The following is a 20,720-nucleotide window of genomic DNA, read 5'->3' on the forward strand; positions in this document are numbered from 1 at the left end:
TCGCTTACACCTAAACAACTCCCTATCGCCCAGGCTTCTCTTCCTCCTCCCGAGGCTAGTAAAGGGCTTGGCAAGGCTAATGACCCAGGTCATGGGGTGGAAGTGGCCAAGGGTAAGGAGGCTGGTCAAGGTAGAGCTTGGCCACATAATAAGGGTAAAGGTAAAGAAGCCAAAACTTTGCCAGAGACCCAGGGCCCAGAGGTTGCTCCCAAGGCCAAGGATGCTACCTCTAAGGCCAAGGAAACTACTCCCAGGGCTGCTGATCCCCCTGTCTCCCAGCCAACCAGCAAAGACGACCCCCCTCACAACCAAGGCCTAGTTTAAGACTTTACTTTTCTCCTTTTTTGTGTGTGTGTGTGTGTGTGTGTGTGTGTGTGTGTGTGTGTGTGTGTGTGTGTGTGGCAGTTTTTCATTGTTTATAATGTATCTTTCTTTTGTTTAATGAAAAGATATCAACTTTTGCTTTATGAACCTTTGTTTTTCATGCTATACTTATGTTTGATTGGCTGTAGTTACCGTGTTATCCTTTGCTGAAAGGTTAAATTGATGATGCTTCTGAGGGTGAACACCCATACTTTAACAAAAGCTAACAGTAATGATTCATTTGTTAATTCAAGTGAATTAAGCCCATGTAAACAGTGAGAAGAATGACCATCACCTTGACCAAGATATATTTTGACCCCTAAAGTTAACAGTTACTCATGTAATTAACAATCTGACTATTATCTTTCATGTGATTCAGTGTAGTTGGACAACTTTACCTTGTCCGTGGCACTTGGCATCTAGTAACTCAACTTAGAAAACAAACTTTGTGTACTCTAGGTAAATAGCTCAAATGATGAAATGTACTTCCAGATTTTCTTCTTAACCTCAAATGATAGTAAAGTTCATGTCTATCTAGGGTATATAATCCAAGAAGGCCATCATACTTAGAATTTCACTTAGCACTTCGTTCCATAGTAGGCTTGTATAATTATAAGTGTTAATTTACCTAAAGCATGTGGTTCAAGGGACCCAACATCACCAAGGTTCTGTTTAACACTTAAAGAAATAATGGGAAGTATTAATTTACCCAAGGCATGTGGTCCGAAGAGCCAGGCATGACCAAGATTATGTTTAATACTGAGAGAAGTAATGAGGAATATTAATTTACCTAAGGCATGTGGTTCGAGGAGCAAGACATGATCAAGATTTTGTTTAATATCCACATGAGTAATTAGGAATATTAATTTACCCAAGGCATGTAGTCCAAGGAGCCAGACATGGCCAAGATTCTATTTAATATCCAAACAAGTAATTAGGAATATTAATTTACCCGTGGCATGTGGTCCGAAGAGCCAAACATGATCAAGATTCTGTTTAATATCCAAACAAATAATTAGGAATATTAATTTACCTAAGGTATGTGGTTTGAGGAATCAGACATGACCAAGGTTCTGTTTAATATCCAAACAAGTAATTATGAATATTAATTTACCCAAGATATATGGTCCGAGGAGCTAGACATAACCAAGGTTCTATTTAATATCCACACAAGTAGTCAAGATGACACATAACTCTAACAAAAACATGGCAGATTTTCCTTTCATTAATAATAATACCTTCGCGAGTTATTTACATTCCAGGGGTGTGGTACAACATTTTCGTCTAGATCTTCTAGGATGTATGCACCTATTCTAGCTACCGAGATGATATGGTATTGACCTTCCCAATTGGGCCCTAACTTTCCTCATGCCAGGTTTCTTGCAGTACCCACAACCCTTCTCAATACCAAGTTCCCTGGGGCTAATGGTCTTAACTTCATGCTTGAGTCATACCCCTATTTGAGCTTTTGCTGATAATATGCTAATTGAATCATGAAATTTTCTCTCCGTTCTTTAGTTATATCCAAACTTCTTTCCAGTAGGTTGTCATTAATGTTTGGAGTGAATAAGCTCGTCCTCAACGTTGGAAATCCAATCTCCAGAGGAATCGCAGCCTTGGCTCCATAAGTCATTGAAAAGGGTGTCTCCTTTGTTGACCTACGAGGGGTAATCTGATACGTCCAAAAGACGTGCGCCAGCTCTTTTACCCATCTACCCTTTGTATCATCCAGTCTCTTCTTGAGTCCACTCACTATGACTTTATTGATGGCCTCGGCCTGTCCATTCCCTTGCGGATAAGTCAGAGTGGACTACCTATTCGTAATTCCCAAATCACAACAATATCTCCTGAAGGCCTTGTTATCAAATTGAAGACCATTATCCAAGACGAGGGTGTGAGGGATCCCAAACCGAGTGAAAATATTTTTCCACACAAATCTCTTGGCATCCATATCTCTAATATTTGACAGAGGCTTAGCTTCAACCCACTTGGTGAAATAATCAGTGACGACCAACAGCCACCTCCTATTTCTTGTTGCTTTTGGGAAGGGCCCTACAATGTCCAAGCCCCACTAGGCAAAAGGCTAGGGGCTACACAAAGGATTGAGGACACCCCTTGGTTAATGAATATTTGGGGCATGCCTCTGACATTGGTCACACTTCTTCACGTATTTATGTGCTTCCTTTTGCATATTTGGCCACCAATACCATTGGGTAAGGGCCCTGTGAGACAGTGACCTACCCCCTGTATGACTTCCATAAATCCCTTCGTGTAGCTCCTCTAAGAGTAGGTCCACTGCCTTAAGATGAATGCATAGCAAATACGGCCCAGAAAAAGAGACCTTGTATAGCTTTTGATCCTCGGACAACCAGAACCGAAGAGCTCTTCTTCACACTTTATCAGCCATGCCCTTCTCCTTGGGCAAGATGTCATTCTTAAGAAATAGTACAATAGGATCCATCCAACTAGGCCCCACCCTGGTTTGGTGAATAAGGACCATCCCCGCTCTCATCTCAGTAGGCTTGTATAGATCTTCAACCAGGATAACACAAGGTAAATTCTGCGGAGGAGGTCGCAAGAGTGGCAAAAGAATCAGCATGCGTGTTTCTGCTCTTTAGGATTTGTTGTAAGGAGAAAGATTCAAACCTTGACTGCAAGTGCCTAACTTGCTTCAAATAGTCCTGCATTTTTACATTCCTGGCTTCCAGTTCTCCCTTTATTTGGCCTATGACCAACCTTGAATCTGAAAATATCTCCACTGTTCTTCCTCCCATTTTTTGAACCGTAGTCATTCTCACCAACAAGGCCTCGTAATTAGCCTCATTGTTCGTGGTCGAGAAGCCCAGCCTTAAGAATTTCTCAATGATGATCCTTTCATGAGATACTACAACTAGCCCCACTCCTGATCCCCTTTGATTTGTTGCACCATCGACGTACACCTTCCAAGATAGAGGTTCCTACAAGGACATCATCCCCACTAATTTTCCATCCATATTCGGCCTTTCACCATTTTCTTCTAGGGAAGGCTCGGCAAACTCAGTCACCAAATCTGTAAGAACCTAACCCTTTATAGAAGTGAGAGGCATATTCTTGATATCGAAAGATCCTAGGATCGTTCCCATTTTGCAATCCTCCTTGTGTAATCAACTTTCTGAAGTAGTGGTCGAAGAGGGAATTGGGTTAGAACCACAACAGTGTGAGCCTAGAAGTAATGTGGGAGCTTCCGTGTAGCATGTACTACCACCAAGATGGTCTTCTCCAAGGGTAAATAACAAACCTCTGCCTTATGTAGTGATTTACTCACATAATAAACTGGTCTCTATACTCCATCGTCAACCCGTATCAGCACCAGACTCACCGTGTGTGAGGCTACAACAATGTAGGCAAATAGAACCTCCTCCTCCTCGAGTTTGGACATAATAGGTGGCCAAGAAAGATATTCCTTCAATTTTTGGAAGGTCGAGGAACATTCCTCTGTCCATTCAAATCCCTTCCACTTATGCAATAACTGGAAGAAGGGCCTACACCTGTCTGCTAACCGAGAAATGAATCGATTCAAGGTAGTAGTCATTCTTGTTAACTTCTGGACCTCTTTGGGATTCCAAGGAGGCTGTAGGTTGTTAATTGCTCTATAGGTAACCATATAACCCCAAAACTTGCTAGAGCCTATGCCGAAAGAACACTTAGCGGCATTAAGACACAATTTGTATTTCCTCAGTATCTTGAAAATATACCCGAGTTTATCTATATGCTCGGACTCTACTTTACTCTTCACCACCATATCATTTATATACATCTCAATATTTTTGCCCAACTGAGGCTCAAACATCCTGGTCATCATCCTCTGGTAGGTTGACCATGCATTTTCAATCCAAAGGGCATTATTTTGTAGTGGTAATTCCTAGTGAGTGTAAGAAAAACAGTCTTTTCCTAATCGTCCAAAGCTAACAATATCTAATGATAGCCCTGAAAGGCATCCAAAAAGCTTATCCGAGTATGGCCTATAGTTGCATCCACCAATTGATCTATCCAAGCATGGGGAAAGGGTCTTTTGGGCAAGCTTTATTTAAATCCGTAAAGTCTACACATACTTGCCACTTCCCAGTTTTCTTTTTTACCACTATTGTGTTGGCTAGCCACTTGAGGTAAAACACCTCCTTTATGGCCCTAACCTGCTTGAGCTTGAGTACAACGTCAGAATGCTCCCCAGATGAGCGCCGAGGTGGTTGCTTTTTGGGAATGGCAGAGGGATTGACATTTAAGCGATGACAAATGAAATCTGGATTTGCCCTAGGGGCTTCATAGGCGCTCCATGCAAATATGTCAATATTGTTTTTGAGAAAATCTATCAACTCTTGCCTTTCCCAAGGAGGCAGTTGAACTCTGACTTGAAAGAACTTCTCCACATTGTCGCTAATGACAACTTTTTTCAATTGCTCGCATTTTTCCCCTTCTTCCTCTACCTTTGTGGACAGCACTGGCACATCTGATTGCTATAAGTCCTGCCTCGTAAAGGTTGAGGACTCACCCTCGGTCTGATGTCTAATCGTGGCCACCATGCATTGCTTGGCCATAGATTGGCTCCCCACCAGCTCCTTAACTCGATCCCCAGATAGATACTTCACATTTAGGTGCAGGCATGAAGCCAAGGCCTTGCCACAATAGCAGTGTAGGGGGAGTAGGCATCTACCACGATGAAGTTCACCTTTATGACCTTTGTCCTTATTTGAATGGGTAGTCGGATTTGGCCTTTTGGAAAGATAATCTTCTCGTCAAACCCTATTAGAGGGGAATCAGAGCAGGTTAGGTCCTCGAACCTCAGCTTCAATCCCTTAAATAGGTCAGGGTACATGATCTCTGTGCCGCTGCCTTGATCTACCAACACTCTCTTCACATCGTACCCACCTATCTTGAGGGTGACCACTAGGGCATCATCATATGGCTGCAAGGTCCTAACCTTATCCTCACCCAAAAAGTTCAAAGCCTGCCGGACTTCCATTCTACTCCTCTTCGGATCAAAGGACGAGCCATCTACAGATAATCGAGCTACAGACATCACCCTGGATGGCTGAGAACCAGTCCTTCCCAGAGCAGCAAGAATGACATTGATTATACCTAAAGGTGGTCTTGCGAAAGCATCTCTTTGAGCCCCCGACCCTACCTGACCACCCTGTTCGTTGGGTTGATACAGGAATTGCTTCGACTTTCTCGCCTTAACTAATTACTCCAAGTGGCTCAACAATGTCCTATAATTCTCGATAATGTGCCCTCGTTCCTGGTGGTATTGGCTATGAAGACTTTAGTTGCACTTTGTGGGGTCTCCCCTCATCCTGTTTGGCCATTGAAAGTATGGCTCATTCCTGATTTTTTTCAGGATTTGGTGTACTGGCTCTCAGAACATAGTACTGACTACCTGAGTAGTAGTAGATCTAGAATGCCCCGTAAAATCTCTCCGAGGTTGGTTGTTATTGTACCTGTCTGAAATGAGATCCCTTCTATCCTGAGGGACCACCTTAGCCTTCCCCTTTCCCTGCTGCTAGTCCTCTTCGACCTGCTTATACTCATCAATACAATCCATGAGTTGACGCACATTCCTAACTAGTTTCCTAGTCAGACTTTCTCAGATCGTGCTAGGTGGGTAAGCCGACCTTGAAAGTCCTTATAGCCACGTCATCAGAGTTCCCATCTATCTCATTGAACATCTCCTAGTACCTATCAGAATATGTTTTCCAGGTCTCCCCTTCTCGCAAGGTCATAGATAGCAGGGAGTCCAAGGGTTGGGGAACCCTACTACAAGTCACAAAATGAGCCTTAAACACCCTAGTAAGTTCCTTTAAGGAGCTAATATAACCTTCTTTGAGGCCGTCAAACCATCTCATTGTCATAGGCCCCAAATTGGATGGGAACACTTTGCACAGCAAGGCCTCATTCTTGGAGTGAACAGTCATTCTTTGGTAGAAGTGGTTAACGTGCTCCACAGGGTCTGTTTGGCCATTATGCATGGTGAATGTTGGCTGGGTAAATTGCTGAGGAAATTTCCCCCCTTAATTCTACGCGTAAACTGTGATTTAGAGATCTGGTTAAGAGCCGTTCTCATAGCATCATTACCCAGACCTTTATAAGAAGAACTCTTACTCCTTCACTTATAATGGCAGTCCTTATCATACGAAAAAGACTCACTGGGAGGAGTCCTGGACCTGGGCCTGTAGTAACCATCTTCGTCATCATTAGGAGAAAGGTCAAAATCTAAGGGAGTCCTTCTCCATTGCTCGCGGCGTAGCCTCCTAAGGAGACGGTCAATCTCCAATTGCATGCTTCTGGTATTCTCCTCATGAGAGATGTAACTCCCGCCTCAAGATTGGCTCCTACTAGTTTGCGTGGTGTGCACACTGACCTCGCGGTCCCTTCTTCGTTCAAGATTGAGAAATTGGTCCTAACAATGAGAACCAACAGACTCCTCCTAGTTGAACCCCGAACCTACCATAACTAGATGTTGATCTCACTAAGCTCAAGCTCTTACCACAGACGGCGCCAATTGTAAGGGTGGTGTTTTGATTCCTGAGTCCAAAAGGTAGAAGGATTCAGGCCCAAAGAGCCCAACACAATGAATTTATAGAGAATGAGCTTAAAAACTAGGCTTTAATGGATCAAGCAACATGCACAGTGAATTGAAGATAATAAGAAAGCAAAGAAAGACAAGCTCTATGCAAAGAAATCCTTCCTCGGCGAAGTCCAAGGAGAGTGGTTCTTGAATATAGTTCTTTTAGACTCGGATACAATTTCAGTTCTTGGTGCTACAATATTTTCTCTATAGATTTTCTGATCCCCTCTCCCTGGGGGGTCTCTTACATTATATTGCTCCCTTTAGATGATTTTGGCCCTTCATTTGTTAATCATCTAGGCCACTACTTGAGTGCTTATCCCATCAGATACCTTCCTAAACACCTTGTAAGTTGTGGCAACACTATTCAAGGGTCTTTTTCACATAAATGTAGCTAAGAGGTTTGGTAGGATGCATTAAATGTGATGGCAGCCACCATTCCCTCAGTCATGTCAGGGCTAACCCCTTCTCCGAAACTCTTTCTCTTCAGTATGACCTCCTTTAGTAACGTGCCATTGATGTGGCCTTACTGTCCGAGGGTGTGACCCCTTTGGCATGATAATGGCCCCCTCGGCCATGGGTATGACATGTGGCGCAATTATCTTATTTAAATTCCTGTACCTCACAAGTTCTAAGAGTATATTAAGGATACATATTAATATTACACATGAAAAAAATATTGAATTCGGATTTTGGCTTAATTTTTCATTTCTGAACATAAAAAAGTAAAATAAAAATGAATTTAAGGAAAGAAGACTTACATAGGAATTGGATTGCTAAATCTAATTTAGAAAAATATTATAAGCTAGCCCACAAGTAAGAACCTTTTTAGATCCTTCTTTTTCTATTGTATCCAATGTCATGCTGGTAGCAAATTTTGCTTTTAAAAAGATAGACTACATGGAACAAAAGCCCCCCAAAAAAAAAAAAAACCCATAAAAATTAAATCAACAAGAAAATATTGAAGTCAACAACAGACAATGATACAAATATTTAGCTTGCTACATGTTGAGGTACAATTCTTTCACTCATACCACATGCCCCAATCCTATTTAATCACATTTATTTACTCACCAAAAAATACAAAAATATTACCCATAAATTATTTTGAACCTCCATGAATATTTCCAATCCCATTGGCCCATAAATATTTCCTATCTCATCATCTAAATTGGGCCACGATATAAACTATCACAAAAAACCCAAAAACTCATATCTTATCCAATTTTATTATCATTATTTAGCTAAACCTAAAACCGGCCCTATGAGCCCAATGCACACATCCCCTTCTTTTTAAAGCCCAAGGCTACTTACGCTTTGCAATATTTCAAAAGCCCAATTCTCAATAGTAATATCAAAAACTCAGTTTACGTTGGCACTATTAAAAATCGAAACTAGCTACTTGACACTATTTAGTAAAAAGTCCAAGGTTATCAATACTTGGCAAAATACTATATCATAAGTATTTCACTTAAAGTCTAATGATGAACAATGCTTTAATTTCTCAAACCTATTACTATAATATTACAAGCCCATGGAATCTGTCTTATAAATCCTGTGGTAATTATTTATTTTATGTAACACTATTCATTTTTTCAAAGCTCATGGCAAACATATATCAAGCCCAAGGAGAATTATGAATTTGTGTTACTAATATAAAAGACCATGGAAAGTTATGATTATTTATCTTAAACCCCACATTTATTTATATCATAGCTTATTATAAAACTCGTGGAATTTATATAAGAACCCATGGTAACTTTTTATCTTATATCACAACATTCATAATATTTATTTCCAAACTCATGCGTAGTCGGCGGTGGGTCAGTTGCCTTGTCACCAGAAGTTGTTGAGTCGATTCCGAGTTCGGCACAAACCCACCCCAAATCAACCCATGAATAACCCTAGTTCCTAAAATTTACTTTTTAAAGTCAAATCTTAGTTGTGTCACTGTCTTTAACCACACTTACCTACTCTTAACTACTTATCTATTATTATTATAATATATATAAATATATATATATATATATATATATATTATATATATATATTTAAGGGGCCTCACTTAATGTTCAGGGGTTCACTTTATATATGTTTAATTTACCCTTCAAAATATTTGTGCACACTCTAACTTAAAATCTTGCACACCGAGATCAAATATCATTCCAGCCTAAAAACAAACAACAACAAAAATCACAAATCTCTCTCTCTCTCTCTCTCTCTCTCTCACAAATTTCACCTCATCTCTCTTCTCTATTTGACTATCTCGGTATTTCTGACTCTGAGAATACAAAGTGAGTGTTTTGAGTCTTGAGTGTCACTCTCTTAGTAATAAGTGTTACTACATTTATGATTACAGTTTTTCTTTTATTGATTGTCGTGTTTATTGGATAGAATTCAAATAAACATTTCTCACGTTTATAGGATAAAATTCTATTTTATGCATTTAATATTCTAGCTCAAATATGATGATATTTTCATGCATGCATGTTTGAGGAACAAAAAAACATGAAAATTGTCAATTAAGTCACTCTATGTATTAATTACTATAATGATTGTTTCTCAAAAAAAAAAAAAAATTACTATAATGATTATTTTTTTTTTTGAGAAAGTACTATAATGATTATTGGTTACCCACATATGATTAGTTATTCTATTCTAATTTTTTGTATTTCATAAAAAAAGAAAATATTATTCGCATATAATCACCCACTTAATATATTAAATTTGCCTTTATTTTATACAATTTACATATAATTCTTGATTAAGTTGTGCATTGTATGGATAAACCAAAAGGAAAAACAAAATATATAAGTGAAGACGCACCAACAAAATCACATAATGGGCCTAAAAGTAGAATTGTATAAACAATTCAGCCCAAGACAGCCATGTTTAGCTTCCTGTAGAATATTTCTAAAAATAATTTTAATCAAGTTTTGAAATTTTAAAAGAGAGAAACCATAGAATATGTTTGATAACTATTTTTGTTTTTTCTCCAAAATTTGTTTCTACGAATATATATTAAAAAAAAAAATTCTTGTGTTTTCAAAATCAAGAACATGTTGATTCTCAAAAAAAAAAAAAGAAAAAAAAGAAAAAAGAAAAAAGAAAGAATCAAGAGCATGTATAGTTTTCTTGTGTTCTATTGACACCACAAATATGTCAAGAAAAGTGATATAAAAGCATTGAAGCTAGTAGCTAGGTGAAGGGAAAGTGCTCTGGAGTCAAGTCGTCCACTTACTTCATGGATAAAAAATAAAAAATTTAAATCAATATTTATTCATTTAAAAAAAATATCAAAACTAGTAAATATTATTATACATGCACGGACATCTGCAATTCCGCATGAGAAGACAAAAAGATACGGATTCCACTAACACCACAATTGATGAAAAAAAAACTTAGAGATCGTTTGGTATGAGGTGAAATTTTTAGCTTATTTGTAATTATATCTTATTTTTACTATTATTTATAATTGTATTTTTTGATACTATTTATGCAGTGCCGGCTCAATAGTATAAGTCATTGATACAGTCGCCTAAGGCTTTAAGTAAAAAAAAGGCCCCTGAATTTTAACTTAATTAAGCCAAAATATTAACCAATAAATAAAGTAATATTTTTTTATCAAATGAAAACAAACAAAAAAAGAGAGAAAGAAATGTTACATCCACAATATTTTTCACAATACTTTTACAACAAATTCTAAATAGAAGATTGTTACCGGCTGTTATTGATAGCAAAAAAATAATTTTAGTGGTGAGTTTAAATAGAAAACAAGAAGCAACTTAATACCTAAGATTTTTTTTTTTTTTTTTTTTTGAGAATCAAGTCAATGCTTTTATTAATCAATGAATACTATCATGAATAACAAGCTATTGCACATCACTTGGGATGTCATTTGACCAAACATGGGGATAAGGTATAGTTTTAGCAGCCTTATCCAGTTTATCTGCTACGACATTCCCTTGTCTCTTTACGTGGATAAAGGTAGTTGATACAAAGTTCAAAGCCAAAGCTTTAACATCATCCAAAATATGACCAAAAGAGCTGTAGCAAGGAGTGCCCTTGTTGATAGCATTTGTGATAGATTCAGAATCCCCTTAAAAAACCACGTCTGCAACTCCAAGCTGAAGAGCGAACCTGACGACTTCTCTATATGCGATGGCCTCAACCTCCTCCACTGTTTCAGGTAGTACCGTTCTGTCTGAGAGAGCACCACACACCCTTCCATTTGCATCTCTGACTACTACTCCAACTCCCGCCTGCCAAATTTCTTTGAACAAAGCTCCATCATAATTGACTTTGTGCTGTGATATCTGAGGCGAGTACCAGCGTGTTGCACCTGCGGGCCTAAACTCAGGTATGGGAGGCTCTTGTGTTAATCAGTATTCGAGTAATCTCTCTCGCATGTCTTGGTACAGCAGATGAAACGAAAGGGAAGATGCGTGCAATCTTATGGCATTTCTTTTGTTCCATATACTCCAGGCAACAAAGGCAAACCGTTCAGCTAGGTTTGGTTCCTCTAAACTTGTGATACCAATCCACAGATCTCTGAAGTCCACAAAGCGCATAGAGAGGTGATTTCTGAGGATTTCTTCTTCCCACCAGACCTCCTTGAGTACTTGGCAGCCCCACAAGGCATGAACAGAGTCCTTTACTTCCTCATTGCACCATTCGCATAGTGCATTCCTTGTGAAATTCCTGGCCAGCAGATTCTTTTTGGTGGGGAGTGAATCACGACAAGCTCTCCATAGGAAGTGCTTGATTTTATTTGGAACACTCAGGGACCAAATTCTTCTCCAACAACTTGTTTGGGCCGAAGTATCAGATGGGCTAGGAGTGGACAAATCCTGCTTAGACATCAGCATTTTGTACGCACTTTTGGTCGTGTATCTCCTTGACTTGGTGCCAGCCCAAATGAGAAGGTCAGGGACCCGGTTTGAGCTTAGTGGGATGCCCAGAATCTATTGGGCTTCATGGGGAAAGAATTCCTGTGTTACTCGCTTTGTAATCCACCTTGGGCCATCCTCGTCAATAAGAGCACATACCTTTGCATTCATAGGGAGGTTTTTTTGAGGAGAGATGATAAGTTTTGTCGACATATCAGGCAGCCACTTATCACCCCTAATCTGCACAGTAGTACCATCCCCAATCCGCCAATATGCTCCTTGCTTGACCACCTCCCTTGCCTTGAGAATGCTTTGCCAAGCATATGACCCATTGGATTTTACCCCATTTTCAAGAACCGAGCACGTAGGGAAAAACCTTGCTTTGAAGACTTTGTAGAACATGGAATCGGTATTATGAATTAATCTCCAAATCTATTTACCCAAGAGAGCTAGATTAAAATTGTCCAATTCCCTAAAGCCCAAACCACCATGTAATTTTGGTAAGCAAAGTTTTTTCCAAGCTATCCAATGGATTTTTCTTGCCTCACCCAAATACCCCTACCAAAATTTTCTAGTCAATGCTTCAATGTCCTTGCACAAATTTTTGGGGAGTTTGAAACACCCCATAGTGAAGGTCAGCATTGCTTGGATGACAGCTTTGATTAGGATCTCTCGGCCAGCTTGTGATAGAAGTTTTTCTTTCCAACCTTGGATTTTGTGCCACACTCTCTCTCTAATATTGCTGAAGGTTTCCTTCTTTGCTTTCCCTACAAAAGATGGCATACCCAAATATTTCTCGTAGTGAGTCACCACCTCAACCCCCACCAAGTCCTTCACCCTATTCTTAATGTCTTCTTGAGTATTTGTGCTGAAGAATAATTGTGTTTTGCCACGGTTGATTTTCTGACCTGATGCTTCTTCATACACTGTGAGGATATTCATCACTCTTTGGAAATCAGTATCATTGGCTCTACAAAAGAGCAAGCTATCATTTGCAAAGAATAAGTGGGTGATTTTTGGCCCTTCTTTGCAAGGAGACACTCCGCGTAGTTCTCCATTGTCAGCTGCCTGTTGTATTAAAGAATGAAGACCTTTTGCACATAAAGAAAATAAGTAAGGTGATAGAGGGTCTCCTTGACGGAGACCCCTACTTGGGTGAAAAAAATCCATAAGGCTCTCCATTAATCATGATAGAGAAAGAGACTGAACAAAAGTAGCAACCCACTAGATTCCTCCATTTTCCATCAAAACCCAATCTCTCCATGACTTTATCCAAGAAATCCCATTCAACCCTATCATATGCTTTACTCATGTCAAGTTTTAGAGCCATGAACCTCGTTTTGCCTTTTCTTTTGTTTTTTAGGTGGTGGAGTGTTTCAAAGGCGACAAGAATGTTATCAGTTATGAGACGATCTGACATGAAAGCACTTTGAGTCTCAGACACAAGTTTAGGGAGGAATTTTTTGAGTCGGTTGGCTATGGTTTTTGAGATTATTATGTATATGACATTGCATAGGCTTATGGGATGGTAATCTTTTAGGTTTGTTGGTGATTTTGTTTTGGGGATGAGGGTAATGAAAGTATGGTTTAGGTTTGGAGGCATTATTCTCGAATTTAAGACAGATAAGGTTGCATCTATAATATCAGACCCAACAGTATTCCAATTACATTTGTAAAAGATTGGGGGCCATACCATCGGGTCCAGGGGCTGTCATAAGTTTCATTTGCTTAAGTGCTTACTCCACCTCCAAGGCTGTGAAAGGCCGAGTTAGGTCAACATTCATCTATGGTGTCACTTTGGGCACAATCCCTTGAAGGATTGGATTAAACCCGGTTGGGTTGACTGACTGGAAAATAGATTGGAAATATTGCACAAAGGCCTCCCCGATCTTCTGTTCATCCTTCACAACTTCCCCACTGTCAAGGGTCAGTTTAGATATGAAATTTCTTCGATTTCTCTAGTTTGCCCGGCTGTGGAAATAGCCTGTGTTAAGGTCCCCCGCTTTCAGCCAATTCACCCTTGATCTTTGCTGCCACAGACACTCTTCCTTGGCCATCAAATCATGCACCTCAGCCCTCAAAATTCTCACCTAGGAATGGTTGGATCCGTTCATGGAGTTTGCTTCTACCTGCATTAGCAATTTTTTCTTTTGTTGCAGCATGCGACGGATGTTGCCAAAAGAGTGTTTACTCCAAGACTGAAGAGATAATCGGCATGCCTCTAATTTTTTGCCACTCTGCCCGTCAGATTTTCAATTGCATGGACCTCCCATGAGTTTTTTATCATCGCTTCACACCCTTCATCCCTCATCCAAATTGCTTAAAACCTAAAAGGTTTTCTTTTCCTGTAAAACCGGGCCTTTTCATTGTTAGTACAAATCCATAATGGGCTATGATCCAAAAGCGAACCTGAGATATGATGAACTCTAGTTGATGGGAACATTTGGATCCATGGGTTGGTTGCTACTCCTCTGTCCAATCTAATCCAAGTCACTGTACCATCAAACTGGTTATTGCACCATGTGAACGGAGAGCCGACGAAACCTAAGTCCTGGAATCTACAGAAGTCAAGAGCTTCTCTAAAGTCAATCATTTGTCTCTCCTGATGCATTGCACCATCCAGTTTCTCATCCACTTTGACAATCTCATTGAAATCTCCCGTAAAAATCCAAGAGAGATCCATTTTGAGGCTTAAATGTTTTAGTACTTCCCAGGAGTGTTCTCGGTTGGCTGTTACAGGGTTTCCGTAAAATCCCGTAAACTGCTAGGCGTCATCCACTCTTGGGTTCACCACTGCATCAATGTAAGTGGGTGTTGCATCTAGCACTTGTAGATTGATGTCTCTGCTCCAAAACAGTGCAAGGCCATCACCAATATTGAGTCTAGAGACTATGTGGACATTGTCTAGTTGCAGTTTTACCCTTAAATTCTTCATGTAGTTGTCTTTTGATTTTTTTTCCATGAGAAAAACAATTGTGGGAGCGTATTTTTTCACCATTTCGGTGAGTTCCTGAACTGCACATGGTCATCCCAAACCACGACAGTTCTAGCTTATGGTGTTCATTGGTGTTGGCGGGGTTGCCTGGCAGCCACCATCGTTGGGCAAGCTTTTGGGGATTCCTCATAGGGCATTGAGATTTTTTTTGTGGGACGGCTACCATCTTCAGACTCATCACTTCTTTTGTGTTTTCTCTTAATCATGAGCACGTCATTTGGGCTGCTTTGTTTGTCACGTGGAATTCTGACCCATGTTGTTTTGGTTGGCAAAGGTTTGGGTTGGCTTTATGTGATATTGGTGGGTTGATGATTGGTGCACGACCCAATAGTGCTAGGGGAGAGTTGGGGTTGGCTTTGTGTGGTGATGGTGGGCTGATGAGTGGTGCATGGCCCAATAATGGTATGAGTGTGTTGGATAGAACTTTGGGCTTTAAGTATGGTTTGGTCTTTTCAGAGTGTGAGGAGTTAAAGACTTTCTCTATGTCTTCTATGTTGGCATTTATGTTGGATTTTTCAACGGTTGCTTCCTCAGTGCCAGAGATACAGCCGTTAGGGGCATTGAATGTTTGATTCTCCTGCCATTCAACTACAGATTGATGAGCAATTATGACCTCATTTATTGTCGTGGTAGTGACAGTTGTTAGGATTGTCGCCGGGGTTGGTGGAAGGTCGCATGGTTGGGTGTTTGTGGTGGTGGTTTTTTGTTATTTGGGTGTTTCGATTTGGTTCTAGGTACAGTAATGGAGGTTTTTCTAGTAGTGAGGTCTAGCTCTGCTCTCATGCAATCCCCAAAATTCTGGTCTGACTTTTTCAGTGAACCTTTGCTTCTCAACCAGCGTTCACAGTCTCTATCATCATAGGAGACCAATCTGCACCAGTAGCAGAAGTTTGGGAGGCGCTCGTACTTCAAAATTGCGCACCCAATGACAGACCCCTCAGACCATACCTTACGAACCCTGTTCAAAGGTTTAGTAATATCAATTTGCACTTGAACTCGTAAATAGTTTCCCTTACCTCCTTCGCTTTCTATATCAATTATGAGTAATGGTGTGCCTAACGAGCTTCCAATGGCATCCTGTGTTTCTTGGTTTAGACATTGGATTGGTAGTTCGTGGATTTGGATCCAGAATGTTGTAAACTGGAAGGTGAATGATGATATGGGCACATTTGCAGTCACTTTCTCAAAGACCACAAGGTGTTTGTCATATGTCCAAGGCTCATGTTCCAGTACCCTGTCTAAATCACATTCGTCTTCAAAGTTAAAGAACAGGATGTTGGCACCCATATCTTTAATTTGAACATCTTTTTCCGATCTCCAAAGTGGCCTGAACGTACGAGCCACTGATTCCACATTGACAACTCATTTTGTCAAAAAATTTGCAGCAAGAGTGAAAGTGTTAGGCTCCGCTTTCTTTGGGCATGCTATTCCAGTTTCTTCTTCGTCTAATAGGGAGAGTTTTTTCCATAATCCTTCAAGGGACTCCATGTTGGTAAGTTGTACAGGTAGTGAGGTGAGCAGTGATTGTGTTTTGGGATGCCCTACCAGTGCCAGGGCACTAGAGGGAAAATGGGATACCTGTACGGGGACAGGGACAAAAAAGCTCCACTATGGTTGAAGGAATAGAATGTGAAAAATATTGTGAATGTAGCACTTCTTAGAGAGAGAGAGAGAGAGAGAGAGAGAGAGAGAGAGAGAGAGAGAGAGAGATTTTTCACAATAGTTGAGTTAGCAAATTTTTACTAGTTCTCATTTAGGTCCACTACTAACATCACCCCTTTACTTACTATTATCAACCTCCCACGTCAAAAAATGTATAAAAAGTTTAGTCAAATTTTGTGTTTTTATAAACTTTCAATTAAAAAAAAATGGTAATTAGTTTTAATTTTGTATATAAAATGAGATAATTAATTTTCACCTTAGGCCCCTCAAATGCATCAAACCGCCCTTGTATTTATGGGTCTCGTTATACTATTTGACTTATTTTTAAACTTTTTTTTTCTTATATTTTCAAGAAAAAATTTTAATTTTAACTAAATAATCTGTTCTCAAGCAACCATCATGGTTAAAGAACAAAAAAAACATCATGGCTGAAGGCTACGACATAATATACAAGTCTTTCAAAATGAAAAAAAAAAAAAAACAAATGCTTTATGGGTTATTTATTTGAAAGATTCTGATACTGAAAACGCTATATGAGTGGGGTTGGCTGGTGGAATCCGTGAAGATAGCAATAGTTTGTATTTTAATATGACGTTGGGATGGTGAAGTGGGCATTTGAATGTGATGAAGTTTCTCTGCTGTTTACCTTTAAACTTCCTAGTTTTCACACTCTCAGTCGGGGGAAAAAAAACGCTTAACACCAATTTTCAAAAGCAAACAGTTGCGGATAATGATAACTTGCAGCCAACAAGAGACAATGCTAAGTCAGCAAACTCAAACTCAAAGACTAATGCTATGTTTGGAAATGGGGAAGGGATGCGAAAAGAAGGGAAAAGTATGGAAGGGACATCATTTCTTTTGTTTGGTCGTACAATATAAGAGAAAAGTGAATGAGGTAGAGTAATGATATTTCCGTGAGGCCCACTATTTTTGTATCAGCCCAATTTGGGCGGAAATGGAAAGAAGGGAGAGAATCAATTATATGAGGTCTACCACTTAATATTTTTAAGAAATTACAAGTATTTTAATATGAACAAAGTTTAGTTACAAAATTGGTTATAATTTTAGGTTATAACTTTGCTCAATATATTTTAATTGGAGATGAATTTTGACAAATCTATCATTAGATTACATTTTCTTCTTATATCCTCTATACTTGCAAAATTTCTAGAAAACTAAAGATCAATAGCTACGTCATTAATAAATTGTTTAAATTGCAAATTTTTATAATTTAAAATTATGCATAAAATATAAGCGTATAGATCATATAATAGAAAATGTCTAATTGACTCAAAATTTGATATGTGTATTAAGAGCGTGAAAAATATGCAATTCAACGGTTACATTTTTAAAATATATAGTAATGTTTATTTTATTGAGCAATGTTGTAGCCTAACTAAACTTTGTTCTTCTAATATATGAATTTTCTTATCATTAATAAGGGCACAAAGATAAAAGCATGCATTTTTCTTTTCTCTTCTCTTTGCAAACAAACAAGGGAAAGATAAAACTCTCACATTTTTTTTTCCTTCCTTTCTTTCCTATATCCAAACACATCAAAGGGAATTATTTTCTTTTCTTTTTCCTCTCTCTTTCTCTTTCCTTCATCTTTTCCTTTCTTTTTCCTTTCCATAGCTACAACCAAACACCGTGTAAGATTATGGTTGGTTGAGTAGAAGGGGAGGGAAGAGAAGAGAAAGGAAAAAGGGGAAGGGAGAGGAAAAATAGTGGGGAAAGCAATTAAAGTACTTCCTAACCACCCTTGACGAAAAAGCGCTTAGCAATTAGGGGGAGAAAGGAAAAATGATGAAATGTATTTTACACTTCTATCCTTTTAAATTATAAATTAATAAAGATATAAATGTCATTTCACGAAAACAATTCAAGGCCTATTTTAGGAGAGGAAAAATAATGGATTCCACAAAACCCTTTTCTCTTTCATTCTTCCTTCTTCTTGTTTTTCTTTCTAACCAAACAAAGGAGCATCATTCTAGAGAGAGAGAGAGAGAGAGAGAGAGAGAGAGAGAGAGAGAGAGAGAGTCTCTCTCTCTCTCTCTCTCTCAAAGCTAAACTCCAGAAGCTAATGTTAATTAATGTTGATATATATATATATATTGTATTATTGTTGTTTAAATTTAAATTTTTGTACAGCAATTAAACAAACATATTAATTTTTTTTTTAAATCATGAAAAAAAAAAGTAATAAGACCATGAAAATCAACTAATATTTTGTTGTGTTCACAGATTGCATACCATGAAATGAAAGTATGCCCAACTCTCTTACCTTCTTTCACTCATTAATAGTGTGATATTAAGATATGGTGTGGACAAGTGTATATACATGTGTCATAGATAATTTAAAACCATGGTAGAAGATGACTTTACATTGTGCACAAAATATTCTTTCTACTTATATACCCAAAACAAAAATTATCCAACCAAATTACCCAAACTTACATCATATTTAAGCCTCTAATTTAAAAAAAAAAAAAAAAAAAAAATTATCCCTAGGGGTTTCGGCGGGTTAATAGTAGTGGGAAGCTTGTATGACAAAGGTGGCGGTTAATAGTCCTTAATTAATTAATTAATTATTTTTTGCTTTTGTTTTTAATTCTAATATAGTGGCTCAAGCAATCAATAAGATAACTAGTAAAAATAAGTTAATGTGAACTTTTAAATAACAATAACAAAAACTTAATGAAAAAAGTAAAAAAAAAAAAATGCAAAATACAAAATTAAAATGCTAGATGGTAAGACTTCATGCACTCTCACATGAAGTCTCTGGTTTTATATTGATTTGTAATTTGAATTTACCGTGGAGTATATATACAACAGCCTTAACAATTCCTTTGGAATCTCACTCAACTACGTGGAAGTTTCTTATCAATTATTACTTCTCAGTTTCCACACTAGACTTAATTCAGTCAATCTCTCAGAGATAAGGTCATTGGAGTTTCAAAATTAAAAAACTTAAGACTTGAAAGATATGCTCAAGAATAGTGAGACGCAGCTGGTTTATAAAAGGGTACCTAATAGAGAGAATCATTCGTAGAGTGCAAGCAGTGTTAAGAGAGGAAAAAAAAAAAATTTTATTGCCTTGTTCAGAGCGGAGATCTCTTGTTGTGTTCTTAGTTTCACAGAGTTTCTAGTGAGGAATTATTGTATTTTTCAAATTTATTGTGAACTTAATAAATTTTGAACATATACTTGGGCATTGCATTCTCTATTTTATTGTAGTATATAGATTGGTCCCTCTATGTTAGAGGGGCTTTCACGAAATGAGTTCTTGTGTGATTAATTTTCTTGGTGCTTATATGTTTTTTGCTTAAGGTTATATTTTAATTTATTAACACATAGATAGTGATTTATCCCAACAAATTTATGGCAGATATCATTCTTGTGAAGTGACTCAAAACTTACATACACTACAAAAAAAGAGGGCTATAGCTGCATTTGAAAAACGCAGCTATAGTCTATAGCCGCGTTTTCAAACGAGGCCTATCCTGTGCGACTATAGCCCTCTGCAAGACCTAGAGCTGCGTTTTCGATCCCCTATAGCCGCGGTTTTACACACCCACAAATGTGGGACCTATAGCTGCGTTTTGTAGAAAACGCGACTATAGGCCCAGCTTGGGCTGTGTTTTGTAGAAAACACGACTATAGGCTAAGGACCAATAGCTGCGTTTTGTAGAAAACGGGGCTATAGGTCCAACTTATAACCGCGTTTTAAATGCAGCCCAAGTTGGGCCTATAGCCGCATTTTCTACAAAATGCAGCTATAGGTCCTGCATATGTGGGTGTGTAAAAACGCAGCTATAGGGGTAAAAAACGTGGCTAGAGACCCCAACATTGGGTTTTCTTCTAGCCGCGTTTTTAAAAATGCGGCTATAGGTTTTATTTATTTATTTTCTTCCTAAACACATTTCTTCCCAAACCAAGACTTGTAATTCCTGCCAACACTCAGATGCAACCAATTGGAACCAACAAAACAAATTGCCAACACTCAACAATTCCCAACCAATTGCCAGCAAACAAAACAAGTTCTTTACCAAAAGATTAATTACATAAACAAAATAAGTTCATTGCCAAAAGATTAATTACATAAACAATTAATTACAAACAAGTTCCCAACAACAGATTTTTACATCACAAAATCTTAGACCCCTTAAGGATTTTTTACATCACAAAAAATTGTCAGCAAGCATCATGG

The 20,720-nt window shown here is 38.5% G+C and overlaps 1 protein-coding gene across 1 annotated transcript; it reads right to left on the reverse strand.

The window, feature by feature from the left end:
• Nucleotides 1-4,990: 4,990 nt before the first annotated feature.
• On the reverse strand, nucleotides 4,991-5,419 carry LOC136070283 (uncharacterized). The gene has a single exon (XM_065780036.1). It carries the CDS (start codon nucleotides 5,417-5,419, stop codon nucleotides 4,991-4,993), a length of 429 nt encoding a protein of 142 aa, XP_065636108.1.
• Nucleotides 5,420-20,720: the final 15,301 nt, after the last annotated feature.

The sequence above is a fragment of the Quercus suber genome, unplaced genomic scaffold (genome assembly GCF_002906115.3).
Source record: "Quercus suber isolate HL8 unplaced genomic scaffold, Cork oak 2.0 scaffold_223, whole genome shotgun sequence".
In the NCBI taxonomy this organism is placed as follows: Eukaryota; Viridiplantae; Streptophyta; class Magnoliopsida; order Fagales; family Fagaceae; genus Quercus; species Quercus suber.